The sequence below is a fragment of the Megalobrama amblycephala genome, linkage group LG14 (genome assembly GCF_018812025.1).
Source record: "Megalobrama amblycephala isolate DHTTF-2021 linkage group LG14, ASM1881202v1, whole genome shotgun sequence".
Lineage (NCBI taxonomy): Eukaryota > Metazoa > Chordata > Actinopteri > Cypriniformes > Xenocyprididae > Megalobrama > Megalobrama amblycephala.
In genome coordinates this window covers 28,180,215-28,195,956 of record NC_063057.1, presented here as the reverse complement: position 1 = coordinate 28,195,956, position 15,742 = coordinate 28,180,215, and the positions used below count along the sequence as shown (strand labels likewise).

The window sequence follows — 15,742 nt, the reverse complement described above, 5'->3', positions numbered from 1 at the left end:
CCTTATATATAATATTGCCTACCACGTTATTCTGACGTCGCTAGCTTTTAATCTTTGCAATCGTTTGCATCTCGCTAGCTTATTAACTTGTCATCAGTCTCTCGCGCACTCATTTTCTTTTCAACGCCTTCATCAAACAGCTGTGGTAAGTCGGATCAGTCTACAAACATGGTGAGTCATGTCATCCTCTCCTAGTGTTATATCCTGTTCTGTTTGCGACATGTTTGCCACAGTATAGCTTTCTCTGTCAACGACGAGGGATTTACATGTCATAAATGTAGGGAAACAGTCAGGCTGACAGAGAAAATCTCAGAATTAGAGACACAAATCCAAACTTTAATTGAGGATAGTAAGAATGTAAGGGCTTCAGATACTGTTTTGGATGCGACTAGCTTAGTGAACTCTCCACATTGTTCGGTTCCGGCTGTAGAGCCTGCGCAGCAGGGCACTTGAGTAACAGTGACGTGGCCTAGCTGCGGAAAACACCACTCTTCCGTTCCAATAAGAACATCAAACAGGTTCTCCCCACTCAGTGACGCACCCACTGAGAATCCTGTTGAAAATGCCCTAGTTATTGGCGATTCTATTACACGGAACGTGAAAATAGAGACACCAGCCACCATAGTCACATGTTTGCCGGGAGCCAGAGAGCCTGACATCAAAGCAAATTTACAAGTGCTGGCTAATGCTAATCGTAAACACTCTAAAATCATTATTCACGTCGGCACTAATGATGTTCGACTTCGCCAGTCGGAGATCACTAAAATTAACATTAAAGAAGTGTGTGAACTCGCAAGTCAGGAAAAGTAATCTGCTCTGGTCCCCTTCCTGTTCGTCGGAGTGATGAGATAGTTAGCAGATTATCATCACTCAATGGGTGGCTGTCTAAGTGGTGTCTGCAGAATAATATAGGTTTCATAGACAATTGGAAATGTTTTTGGGGCAGACCTGACCTGTTGAAAAGAGATGGTATTCATCCCTCCTGGGATGGTGCCACTCTTCTCTCTAGTAATATGGCACATAGTCTTAGAGCTGAAACATGACAAACTAGGGTCCAGGTCAGGAAGCAGACAGACTGGCTAAACCAACCGTCTGCTAGCTGCCTCACGTTACAGAAGTCAGATAATTCCCAACACATAGAAACTCTTACAGCTAGATATTATCACATAGAGACTGTGTCTGTACCCCGAATTAGTAAAAACAAAAAACTTTCAAACCCATTTAATGGTAAAAATTTAATTGATTTTCAACAAATAAAAAATAGAGATAATACTGATAAACAAATGATTAAGCTTGGGTTGCTAAATATTAGATCCGTTTCTTTAAAAGCACTTATTGTAAATGATATTATCACAGACAATAATCTAGATTTGCTGTGTTTGACAGAAACCTGGCTAAAACCAGACGATTACATTATTTTAAATGAGTCTAGTCCTCAAGGTTATGACTATCGACACAATCCTCATCAGAAAGGCAAAGGGGGAGGTGTTGCTGTAATTTATAGTAATATTTACAGTATTAGTCAAAAGTCTTTCAAATATAATTCCTTTGAAGTGTTGGTACTTTATGTAACATTATGTAAGTTGACATTTGTGCTGGCTACTGTATACAGGCCACCAGGGCACCGTACAGACTTTATCAAAGAATTTGCTTATTACTAGCTGTAGATAAAGTCCTTGTTGTTGGTGATTTTAATATCCATGTAGATAATGAAAAAGATGCATTAGGATTGGCATTTACAGACATTCTAAATTCTATTGGAGTTAGACAACACGTGTCAGGACCCACTCATTGTCGTAATCATACTTTAGATCTAATATTGTCACATGGAATTCGATATTGATGCTGTTGAAATTCTGCAGCAGAGTGACGACATCTCAGATCATTATCTAGTCTCGTGTATACTACATTTAGTCAAGGCTGCTAAACTGCCTCCCTGCCATAAATATGGTAGAACCATCACTTCTACCACTAAAGATTGCTTTATAAATAATCTTTCTGATCAGTTTCATCGCCTTAGCATACCAGACAGCTTAGAAAACCTCGATGTTGCAACAGAAACTATTGCCTCTGTCTTTTCCAGCACATTAGACGCAGTTGCTCCTGTGCGTTTAAAAAGATTTAGGAAATTAATCCAATGCCGTGGTACAATGAGCACACTCAGGCCCTAAAGGTTGCAGCCAGAAAAATGGAGCACAGCTGGAAGAAAGCAAAACTAGAAGTTTTTCGTATTTCGTGGAGAGAGAAAATGATTGAGTGATGATGAGTACAGAGGGCTGTTTCATAAAACAAGATTAGAAAACAAGCCAGGCTTATTTTACTTAGTCAGACTTGTCAGCAAATCTGTTTCATAAAACAAATTTAAATTAGTTCAAACCCAGTTACTCTGGCAACTTATGCTGGGAAACTAGCTTATATATATATATATATATATATATATATATATATATATATATATAAGGAAATTGGGAAACTTATATATATTGGTCTAAGTTTAAGGCATTTTTTTTTTTATTAAAAGGTAAACATTTAAAAACATTTAAAGAGAAGTAATTTCTTAGTACAGAAGAGTAGAAGAGGATTACCAAATCATTGTTTTAAGTGTGAAAATATAGCAAAAGTAACACAGAAATTCAAAATCAATAAACCTGTGACAAGGCCCCTGAAACAATCAGGCCTTCATTTGTAAGCTTTCATTAAGTGATGAGTGATTTTTTTTGCTAGACAAAGAGCAGGAGAAATACCAAGTGAGTGTTTCAGAGCCAGCAAAAGCTATGAAAAGAGTGACACAGTAAGATGCAGCCTGCAGAAGTGACATGTGTGGTTGTTGTCCACACTGAAACAACCCACTGTAGTCAAAGCACAATAAAGTCAGCTAGCCTTTTCCAAGGCCCATATTTAATCTATACTCTGGTCTCATATATATATATATATATATATATATATATATATATATATATATTAGGACACTTTTCCCCAGTCATTTCAATAGCAAAAAGTATTGTTTGATATTTTTTGAAAGTATTTTTGATATTGAAATGACTGGGAAAAAGTGTCCTAATCAACCTGAATTATGTGTGTGTGTGTGTGTGTGTGCGTGTGTGCGTGTGTGTGTGTGTAAAACCTACAGGTTTTCCTTTCTTACTGGCTAAATGTTTTGTTTTAATTAGATTGTTTTAAAATATATGAATACATTTCTCTCTGGTTTTGTTTGGCAGCTGTAGTACTCTTTATGGTTATTAGAAGAGCAGAAATTAAAATCACAAAATTAAAAATTAAAATATGCACACACTAAATTTTAATTGGTAAGATGAATCTAAACTCAGTAATTGTCCCAAAGTATATTGATTTACCAAATTACAATAGTCCATTTACAGTTACTATCATAAAAATACAGTTATTTGTAGGTTTAAATGTCCACATTTAATGTCCAAATTCAAATATTTTAGCGAAATGTATATATTAGAATTATTACACTTCTATTGTGTTCCGTCTGTTTAGCACATGCACGCAGCAGCGCTCGTTCACTGTGAAGTTTAGCCGCAAAAGGGAAATTTTGGATTACTTTCTAACATTTACAGATGGAGAATAAACTTGTGAAAAGTAAGTTATGCACTGAGGAAAACACCATGTCTCAAATGCATAAAATAGCACAAAGTGTATGCCGTTTCCTATGGTGGATCGATTTGATCCATGATCGACCTCTAGGGCTGCTTAAAAAAACCGTGCATGTGAAATTATCTTGACTAGGTAAACCTGGATCAAATTAGCGGGACTGCGTGAACTTCAATTACCTTTTATGAAACCGTTTTAGCCCAAACTCATTTGTTAGGTTAATTCAAATCAGGTTTTTGAGTTTAATCCTCGCTTTTCTTAGCATCTTTTATGAAACAGCCCTCAGAAAGTCCTTAAAAACTGCTAGATCTGCCTATTTTTCTAAACTTTTAGAAGAAAATAAGCACAACCCTTGGTATTTATTTGATACAGTGGCTAAATTAATAAGAAACAAAGTGTGCATTGTAGTGTCCCTGTGGAAAAGAGGGAGGAAGAATTGTCTAAACTTGTTAAATCATCAAAATCAACAACATTAATTAGACCCTATACCGACCAAGCTATTGAAAGAGATGCTTCCAGAGGTCATAGATCCTCTTCTTAATATAGTTAATTCATCTTTATCACTAGAATACGTAAGTTTTAAGCTGGCTATTATTAAAACTCTTATTAAAAAACTTGATCCTAGAGAATTATTCAATTACAGGCCGATCTCAAATCTACCTTTTCTGTCAAAAATACTAGAAAAGGCAGTATCATTGCAACTATGTTCCTTTTTAGAAAGAAATAGTATCTGTGAGGATTTCCAGTCAGGATTTAGACCGTGCCATAGTACTGAGACTGCTCTCATTAGAGTTACTAATGATTTGCTCTTATCACCAGATCGTGGTTTTATCTCTCTATTAGTGTTACTGGATCTTAGTGCTGCATTTGACACTATCGATCACAACATTCTTTTAAATAGACTCAAAAATTATGTTGTCATTAGTGGAATTGCATTGTCATGGTTCAAATCATAATTATCTGACCGTTATCAGTTTGTAGGAGTAAACAAAGAGATGTCATATCGATCACAAGTTCAATATGGAGTACCGCAAGGCTCAGTACTAGGACCATTGCTTTTCACTCTGTACATGCTACCCTTGGGAGATATCATTAGGAAGCATGGCGTTAGTTTTCACTGTTACGCTGATGATACTCAGCTCTATATTTCTTCGCGCCCTGACGAAACTTTCCAATTCACAAAATTAATGGAATGCATAGCTGATATAAAAAACTGGATGACCAGTAATTTCCTAGAAAAACAGAGATTCTAATTTTTGTACCAAATACTTCTTCACGTAATGACCTAGAATATTGTCTAACACTTGATGGCTGCTCTGTTAAGTCTTTGTCGTCAGTTAGGAACCTGGGTGTGCTCTTTGATACCAATCTTTCATTTGAAGGCCATGTTTCTAGCATCTGTAAAACTGCATTCTTCCATCTTAAAAATATATCTAAACTACGACATATGCTCTCAATGAAAAATGCAGAACAGTTATTTCATGTGTTCATGACCTCAAGGCTAGATTACTGTAACGCTCTACTGGGTGGTTGTTCTGCTCTCCTGATAAACTACAGTTCATACAAAATGCAGCAGCTAGAGTTCTTATTAGAACAAGGAAGTATGACCATATTAGCCCAGTTCTGTCAACACTGCTTCCTGTTAAACACTGTATAGATTTTAAAATCTTGCTAATTACTTACAAAGCACTAAACGGTTTAGCTCCCCAGTACCTGAGCGAGCTCTTAATGCATTATAGTCCTTCATGTCTATTGCAATCTCAGAATTCAGGCCAGCTGATAATACCTAGAATATCAAAATCAACTGCAGGTGGCAGATCCTTCTCCCATTTGGCACCTAAACTCTGGAACAATCTTCCTAGCATTGTTCGGGATGCAGACACACTCTGTCAGTTTAAATCTAGACTAAAAACGCATCTCTTTAACCTGGCATACACATAACACATTATCAATTTATTTTTTCAAATCCAAAGGATTATTAGGCTGCATAAATTAGGTCAGCCGGAACCGGGAACACTTCCTATAACACCAGATGTACTCATTACATCAGAAGAAGAATGGCATCTACGCTAATACTAGTCTTTCTGTTTATCCCGAGGTTTACCTTGGTCAACCGGATCCGGGCCGTATCCAGATCGAGGACCTGCACCTTGACACAACAACAATGCAGCACTGAAGTATCAGCAGTGATTGAGTTAACTAGATCATCCACTGTGAAGGCCTCATCGACACGACAGCCACGACACAGCTCCTCAGCAAACCATCCATACCGGCGTGATGAATACGATCCTCAACTGGATGGAACTGGAATAAATACTTTGAATGTTGCAATCCCATCGGACTTATGATAGCTACCTGAGTCGTAACAAAGCACTGTTTGCCAGAGGAGAACTGGCCCCCCGACTAAACCTGGTTTCTCCCAAGGTTTTTTTCTCCATTTTAACACCTATTTGCCACCTGTTTTTCCACCTGATGTCACCTGTTGGAGTTTGGGTTCCTTGCCACTGTTGCCTTTGGCTTGCTTAGTTGGGGACACTTGACATTTGATATTTAACAGTGCTTTGCACCTGCCTGCATTGACATCATTTTCTTTAAGAGCTGCTGTGCAGCCAAAATTATATACCAGTTATCACTGTAAAGCTGCTTTGACACAATCTGCATTGTAAAAAGCGCTATATAAATAAAGTTGACTTGACTTGACCTGACATGGATCAACACACTTAACAAACCACTCAGTCAGTCTGGTTTTCTCTGTGTATTTAATTTTTGCCACTATGTGTTTCAAACAAAATAGTCCCTGAAGACGAAAAGAGGATGACATGTTATCTGGGCGCCCCTTATATACTGTGGGTCACATTGTTATGATGTCATGGGCTGTAGCTGGTCAATATGATATTGCCAAGATTAGACATGTGTTTCAGACACCGGTTCCTGTGGAGGCGGTTCCCCTAACACTTTGGACGCAGCGCGAGTTCCCTTTTATTTTATAATTTTTTTTAAAGTTTGGTTCATTTTTAATTCATTTTACTCCGGTCATAAATGAATGTATTAAATCATTATGGCCATAAGGTAGGGCTATCAATTGATTTTTTTTTTATTAACTTGATAACATGATATACTGATCTGTAATTTAAAAACTACAGTAAAAACTAATGGCAATTCTGTAACTCACCACTGCAGTGAACTTCAAATATTCTACAAAAACATTTTGTCTGTGCATCTCTTTCTTTCAAGGTCTGTAAATAAATAAATAAATAAATAAATATGACAGTATTTTTTTAATTTTTGGGTTGTGTAATAAGCATCTGTTACCACTTGCAGTTTGGTCACTCTTGCTGTTAATGTTTCATCCAGTGATTCCTTCTCTTCTTTATGTGATAAATTAACAGCCTAAAAACAAGCCAGATACGCTATATTCATTATTCTTTAAACTAAAACATGTGATTAAAAACATACAAACAGTGTACAGAATCAGTCTAATTTTAGCAAATCAGATTCATTAATTCAGAACTTCATTACTGGTGGGGATTCATATTTTACACATTTCCTTTCTCATATTTCACTCATACCCACATATTTCCTGTGTAATTAAATAATAATAATAAAAAAAAAAAAACAGGCAGTTCTAATGCCAGTTCAGAAGCATGTGCATTAGATGTGTTACGTCCCAGGCATAAAGTTTGTCTAGGGAAAAGGGGAGTAACAGTGAAAAAATAAAATAACATGGAATGTTGGGGTGAGTGAGTGTGCCCGTCCCCTGCCCTGCACGACAGACACAAGTTGAAGCTCAACAAAAGGGTTTATTAACAAAAGATATTTTTAGACAAAGTAAAAAAGTAAATCAAAAAGGAAGCAAAAGAGACTTCAGGAGGGGGTATTGCCAAAATAACAAACAAAAGTACCCTCTGACTAGTTAAGGAGTAAAACTACTTAGACTACCAAAAGAAAACAAATAAACAACAGAAAAGTACACTAACTCCCTAACTAGCCAAAAACAGGAGAAAACTTATTACAAAAATCAAATAGGCACCCACCTCCCTACAGCTTCCAACACGTTTGAGCATGTAGATGACAGCAACAATGACTAGATGACCAAAACTCAGGCTACAATAAGCCTATTAGCTTTGTGGAAAAGCTTCACCGTCTCACACAATTAATCACACAACACAGAGCAACAAGCAGAGCAGGAGAGGAACACAACACTCTGGAAGGCAGGCTTCAGTTTGAGTAACTCTGGCAGCTTCTTTTCAGCATGCAGCCACAACGAGCCCCAGGTGTGACCAATCAACTAGATCTCTCTCTCCCCAGCACCTAGTAGAGTAGCAGAGAGACACACAGAGAAAAGAAAAAAAAACCAGCACACAGGACAGAATATATACACCAATGACACAATCATGGAACGTAACACCCCCACCCATAAGTTTTCAAGCATCAAATAATGCCTTGAAAATAAACTGTACAAAACTTACAGCTTACTCTACAGCTGAATGTACTCTCGAAAGGGCATCAGCTACAATATTCTCAGAGCCTTTACAATACTGGATGTTTAAATTGTATTCTTGAATAGTGAGTGACCACTGTAGCGAAGTTCTTACAGAAGCTCCGGTAGTATCCTACCATTCCCAGGAATCGCCGCAACTCTCTTTTGTTGCGAGGTGGAGGAAAGTCCAAGATGGCTGCTACCTTAGCTTCCACAGGTTTAACTTGACCCTGACCTACCTTTTTACCCAAATAGGTAACAACTGCTTTATGCAAACTCACATTTAAGCAGGTTAAGGGTTAGTGAAGCGTTCGGCCAACTGCACTAAACACTTTATCAAGGCTACTTAGATGCTCATCCCAAGTGTCAGAGTAAGATTACAACATCATCTAAGTAGGCTTCACAGTTGGGGATTTTTGACAACACTCGTTGCATCAATTTTTGGAATGTTGCGGGAGCATTGCGCATCCCGAAGGCCATAACGGAGTACTGCAGCAGATTATCTGGGGTCACGAAGGCAGAGATCTCAGAGGCACGGGTCGTTAATGGCACTTGCCAATAACCTTTCAGCAGGTCAAGCTTGGTCACAAAGTGTGCACTACCAATTCTATCTACACAATCCTCCATTCTGGGCAGAGGAAAGGAATCAGGCTTTGTCACACTATTTACTTTGCGATAATCTGTGCAAAAACGGAACGTTGAGTCTTGTTTAGGCACTAATAAGCAAGGAGAGCTCCAAGGACTATGGCTAGGTGTGGCAAGACCATGCTTTAAAAGATACTCAACCTCCTTTCTCATCACTTCACGTTTTTGAGGGTTAACACGGTACGGGTGTTGCTTAATAGGGGGACTATTACCTACATCAATGTCATGTTTTATTATAGAGGTTCTGCCAGGAACATCAGAAAAGAGCAAAGGGTACTTATTAATCAACTGAATAAGAGCTTCTTTTTGACCCTGAGGCAAGTATGCAAGGTAGTCATCAAGTTGACTCAACACAGTTGAATTCTGGGAGCGTTCAACAGGTAATTTACCCACATCCGGGTCATCAACAGGGGAGCAAAGAGCAGCAGGCACCACAGCAGCAGGATTAATGGACACATCTTCCCTATCAGATGTAACTTCTGCTTCACACTTACCTACATAAGATTTTAACATATTAATGTGACAAACTCTGCTTTTTCTCCTGCGATCTGGGGTAGAAATTACATAGTCAGTCTCACTTAGCTTTTTCTAAATGTTGTAGGGACCAGCAAATCTAGCATGTAGTGCAGAGGAAGGAACAGGAATTAAGACAAGCACTTGATCACCAGGCTGGAAACTGCGCTGGGTAGTCTTTCTATCAAACCTTGCCTTCATTTTGGTCTGTGTACATGAGAGATGAGCCTTAGCAATGTCACACGCTCTATGCAGTCGTTCACGGAAGCTACTGACATAGTCTAACAGGTTGGTGGCAAGTGGTGTTTCTGACACTAGCTGTTCACAAAGAAGCTTAAGTGGTCCACGAACTGTGTGACCAAAAACAAGTTCAGATGGACTAAAACCCAATGACTCCTGGACAGTTTCTCTGACAGCAAACAGCAGCAAAGGCAAACCTTCTGCCCAGTCCTTACCAGTACTCACACAGTATGTACGGAGCATAGACTTTAGAGTCTGGTGGAATCGCTCTAAGGCCCATTGTGACTCTGGGTGATAGGCACTAGACATTTGGTGAGAAACTCCTAACTCTTTCAAAACTTGAGCAAACAGCTTTGAGGTGAAATTGGAGCCCTGGTCAGTTTGAATGGCCTTTGGTAGTCCAAACATCGAACAGAACTTGATGATCTCTTTGACTATGACCTTAGCTTTCAAGGAACGTAAGGGAATAGCTTCTGGGAACCTTGTAGCAGCACACATCAGAGTTAAAATATACTGATGCCCCGACTTTGACTTGGGCAAGGGTCCAACACAATCCAAGATCAAGCGTTCAAATGGTTCACTCATCACTGGTATAGGACGAAGAGGAGCAGAAGGAACAGTCTGGTTAGGCTTACCTGAAATTTGGCATTCATGGCAAGCTCGACAGTACTTCACTACACTATTCCTCAGCCCAGGCCAGAAGTAGTACTTTAAGATGCGCTTTTAAGTTTTAGTGATGCCAAGGTGACCAGACAGGGGGTGCTCATGTGCCAACTTCAGCACCTGAGGGCGGTAGACAGAAGGTAGAACATGCTGATGCACAGCTAACACATCACCATTCACTTGCGGTTGCCAACGTCTCATGAGTACACCATCATCCCAATAATAATTAACTGGACCACCAGGGGCTTTTTCCAGATTGACAGCAGCATCTAGACAGAATGACAAAGATGGATCAGCCTTTTGTGCAGCAGTTAACCTATCCTTTCCAGCTTCTATGGAAGTTGTGGCCGGTTCAGAGCTAGCATTTTCATCAGAGGGAGACAATTCAGGTTTAATGAACAGCGTGCACTGTGAGACATCTGAGACATCTGAGACGGGGTTCATAAATGAATCAATGAGGTTCACAACATCATCCAATTTTCGAGCTTGTGCTCGAGTAACAGCACAGGCAGGGAAAGCAGCAGGGAAATGAGCAGCAACATCTGGCTGTCCTGACACATCGGGCTTATCTACTACAACAGGACAAGGGAACACTTTACCTCCAGCCAGGTCATTTCCAAGGATGAGACTTACGCCCTCCACTGGCAGTTCGGTCCTTACTCCAATGTGAGCGGGACCTGTGACCAAATCAGATTTCAGGTAGACAGTATGTAATGGTACATTAACACAGCCTAGTTCAATTCCCCGAACTAGAACATCTGCACCAGAGTACGTTTTGGATGAGAAAGGTAAGGTGTCAGCAAGAATAAAGGACTGAGCTGCCCCAGTGTCTCGCAGGATGGATACAGGTCGGCCAGGTAAGTCAGCTGAAAGAGACACAGAGCCAGTTAACAGGAAGGGTTGGTAACCAGAATTCTGGAGCTGTGGAAATGAGTGGTCAGAGACAGAACCAGCCTGAGCAAAAGCTACACTCTTGGATTTTTCAGCAGCAAACTTCCGTTTCCATGCTTTGCAGTCAGATATCAGGTGACCTGGATCTAGGCAATAAAAACAGACGCGTTTGCCATCAGAGCGTTTCAGCATTGGCTTCTCTTTCTCGTTTTCTCAGAGGAAAGAACAGGTGACATTCTTTCAGTTTGCTCATTCACAAAATTCCGGCGTCTAAACTGACGTGTAGAAGAAAATACTGACCTGTGTGTAAGTGCAAACTCATCAGCTACCACTGCGGCTTCAGAGAGAGAACTTAGCTTTTGCTCATTCAGATGAACTACAATATTCTCAGGCAGGCAGTTTTTAAACTCTTCAAGCAAAATGAGTTCTTGCAGTTGTTCAAAACTGGTAACCTTACTAGCCAGACACCACTTCTCAAACAAGACTCTCTTTTCTCGAGCAAACTCAACAAATGTTTGTTTGGCTGTTTTTGTTGTGCCTCGAAAGCGCTGACGATATGCTTCGGGGACGAGTTCGTATGCACGCAATACTGCAGCTTTTATGATGTCGTAATCCAAGGACTGTTCAATTGGTAACGCAGAGCATACCTCCTGGGCCTTACCTACAAAATTACATTGAAGCAGTAAACCCCACATATCTTTTGGCCAGCCTAGATTTGTAGCAATGCGCTCAAAGGCTATGAAGTAAGCATCTACCTCAGCTTCTCGAAATGGAGGTACCAGTTTAACATACTTCGCTACATCAAAGGAAGTTTGAGCATCATTTACACTATCAAAATTGACTGTGCTATTCTGCACTGGAATACTTGCCAAAACAGGTGAGGAAGGTCTGGAACGTGGAGTTGGCACAGGCTTACGGCGTGCAGATTCTGCTTCTATCTGTAAGCTTCGCAGTTTGATATCTCTGTGAGCCTTAACTTCAACAGCACGGTGTTGAACAACTTGAGTTTCATGCTCCTGCTTTTTAATAGCTAACTCAAGCTCTTTTAATTTTATCGCTAGCAAAGGATCCATTCTAGATTCAGTGCTATGAGGAACAGCTGTAGGACTAGTTTCAGATAAGACATTTTCTTCTTCCTTCTCTTCCTCTACTTCAGTTTGTGAATCAGCAGGAAAAATGCCAGCGTTAACCAATTCAATGTACAGCTGATCTTTTAAAACTGACTTTGTCAAGTCTTTAGACAGGGAGATATTATAAAACTCAGCAATTAACACCAAGTCTTTCTTACGGCAGCGATTAAAAACCTCTACTGAGGGAGCAAGGGTAAACTCAATCAAATCAAACTCCATCTCACAGAGTACAACCACTCCGCCCCTACCAAAAAAATAAAACAGCCAAACTTTAAGCAACACAAAATATAAGTTCACTTTCAAATGTTCAAAATAAATTCTCAATTTACCCTTTGTTAAAGTTTCAGTAGAAACCTCAGGGTTACACAACAGTTTTAAGTTTACAATACCACACAAGCTAGTTTTTAGTATTATAAACAATGGACGAGCCCCCAATTTTCACTGTTACGTCCCAGGCATAAAGTTTGTCTAGGGAAAAGGGGAGTAACAGTGAAAAGTCATGGAACATAACAGATGCAACATGTTCATTTAATGTGTCATCAATGACCTTCACATTGTTTTATATTCTTGTAAGAGACAGAGTCCAATCACCTCCACTAGGTTGTGTCTCTGCAGTGCTGGTACTGTGTAGTGTTGTCTGATGTGGGTCTCACAGTAAGATGCAGTGCAGGTCAAACAAGATTTAACAGCCTTGAGCTTCATCTCAGCACAGATATCACAGGGAACATCTTCAGGTCCAGCAAAACAGTGAGCAGGAAAAGCAGGACTAAACCCTGCCTTCTGGAGTTCCTCAATCAGTTTAGACAAAGCAACATTTACACTCAACACAGGACGACCTCTGAACCTCTTCCTGCACTGAGGACAAGCGTAACCTCCAGCTTGAGTTGGTTTGCTCCAGTAGATCTCAATGCAGTGTTTGCAGTAACTGTGTCCACAGGGCATGGAAACTGGATCCTTAAAGATCTCTGTGCACACTGGGCACTTGTAGTGATCCTCTGTCAGCAGAGTCGCTGAAAGTGTGCTGTGGGAACATCTGTGATTATTACTTTCAACTGTAATGCAATGATTGTAAACACAACACAGTATTAAAAAAAAAAAAAAGTAAAAACAAGAAGAGATCGGTGTGCCTAAACTTTCAGAGTGTATATCCTAAAATTTGATATCACAAATTGGGACACTTTTAAAGCAACATTGTAAATGCAGATCCAATTGACCCAAAGTCCCGCCCCCCTTAGTTACTGCAAAGAATATACACTAACAAGAAGCGACACTCAATAGAATGTTCCACTGCAACACCGGCGCCCAGCAGCCGCCCTGCGTTTCCACCATTTTGTGGTGAAAGCTACACTAGTTTCTATGGCAATATCAGCTGCTTTGTAAAAAAAAAAAAAAAAACATTAAAGCTGAAATCCAACCTGAATGATGACAGCACAGAATAAAATACTATCACTAGTGATCATCAAATCCTTTTAACAGTTTATTTTGCACACATTGTGTTTAAGTCTTCCACTTTTTTCACAAAACCTTTGCTCTCTAGAAACCCAGTCAGTTTGGGTTCAAATTCTTTGAAGTTCAAGCATTAGCATTATAAACACTGAATTACTGCAATACCAACTTATGAAATTAAATTAAGGACATGCATCAGAAAAATTGGAAATGTTGGACAATAAATATATGAATATAACAGCTTGATTTTGCAGTGTTGTCTAATGTCTGTGTCCAAAAGTGGGAATTATGTGATAACGGAAACAGCAATGCATCATGTATTATAAGATCATTATGTTTGTAGCGTGATCCATTAAAACGTACAATATAGCTATTTCAATTCAAACCTAGTGGAGTGAGCTATTATTACTCCACTAGGTCTGAAATATATTGTTCACTGCAAACATGATGATCTTAAATGTATTAATTATTAATTTACTATTAATAAATGAGTAAAGTTGCATAAAATGGAAATACTCAATAAAGTAGGCTAACTGTTACCTCAGATGGTTGAATGGTTGGATTCCACAACTGGTAAAATAAAACATATATAAGACAATACAACATTTACTGTAGTAGCAGGTTCAGGGTTATAAAAAAAAAAAAAAGGTCCACTGAGGTTAAACTTCTGCTCTAACTCCTGACTACTTTGTCGTCAAAAAGGATTTGTCGAGATTTAAAGCACCGTTTTTGAAGAGTGCGCATGTGTGTACATTAGTGTTGTAGTACTCGAGATCGGTCTTGGCCTCGAGACCACTTTTTAATGGTCTTGGTTTTGTCTCGGAATCGACCGCATTTTTACTCGGTCTCGGACGAAGAGGACTCGGGATTTCATTTCAAGACCGGTCAAGACCAAAACTGAGGGCATATCACAAAATTATTTGTTAACATCATTACTGTGATTAGACATTAAACTTCTGACCAAGAGCTTGACTCGTGTCTAATTTTAAATGTTTTTAGTTTTTACTCCCTGCGCCATGCCACGCCACGCCACGCCGCCAACCCCCACATCGCATCACACACACACACACACGCTCCACACGTGAATGCGGGAGACAGGAGGAGAGCAAGCTGTGCCGTCACCGTGACCGTGGCTGTCGAAGAGATGTCAGCCAATTTTTTTTTTTTTTTGTAGGCATTTAAAATGCCATAACTTTAAAAGACAATAGCTGTGTCCGAAACCGCTCACTTGTTCACTCATTCACTAATCCCTATAGAGTGTATGTCATTTGAATGCACTATATCTGCATGGAGTGAACGAAATTAAGTGAGGGTATTCGGACGCTGACGTATACACTGTACGTCAGAGAGCTGGAGGTGTCACAGAAACGGTTTGGCGCGATTAAACTATTTTATCCTACATGTTACTTACATTATGCAATAATGTTAAAGGTGCCCTAGATTGTTTTTTTACAAAATGTAATATAAGTCCTAGGTGTCCCCTGAATGTGTCTGTGAAGTTTCAGCTCAAAATACCCCATAGATTTTTTTTTATTAATTTTTTTAACTGCCTATTTTGGGGCATCATTAACTATGCACTGATTTTTTCAATGGGGTTTGAAACTCAATGTATGTCTTTTCCATGTACTGAACTCTTGTTATTCAACTATGCCGAGGTAAATTCAAATTCTGATTCTAGGGCACCTTTAATAACAATAACAATCATAATGACTTTATTTTGTAATCATACATGCCTCCGTGCCAGCTTTGTAGTTTCATCGATTGTATAATTGGTTTGTCATGCTTAATGTGTTCATAATCATTAAATAACTACTATAAAATACTGCAAACATTAACAAGTGTACATTATTTCATTCTTTTTAATAATTAAAAGTTTTTTTAGTTTGTTAAACTCTCTCACTCACAGATGACGTCTTTGAGCGCCCTCAGGCGACCGTTATGATTTGAATAGACTACGCTACAGATGATTAACGATTTTTTAAAATCATCCACTAAAATAGGCTCTCTCTTAAAGTTTAATTAGTTAACAACAATGCCACAAATTATACCTTGCTGTTATAAAAACGCATTAAATTGATTTAATGCCTAGGCTACATAATTTAATAAAATAATAGCCTAT

The 15,742-nt window shown here is 39.1% G+C and overlaps 1 protein-coding gene across 3 annotated transcripts in view; it reads right to left on the bottom strand.

The window, feature by feature from the left end:
* Nucleotides 1–12,726: 12,726 nt before the first annotated feature.
* Nucleotides 12,727–15,742, bottom strand: part of LOC125245192 — a 37,098-nt gene continuing 34,082 nt past the window's right edge. For all 3 annotated transcript variants that reach the window (XM_048155696.1, XM_048155698.1, XM_048155699.1), the window contains one exon: nucleotides 12,727–13,198. In XM_048155696.1, coding sequence (XP_048011653.1) covers nucleotides 12,727–13,198 — 472 coding nt within the window. The remainder of the gene's footprint in view (nucleotides 13,199–15,742) is intronic.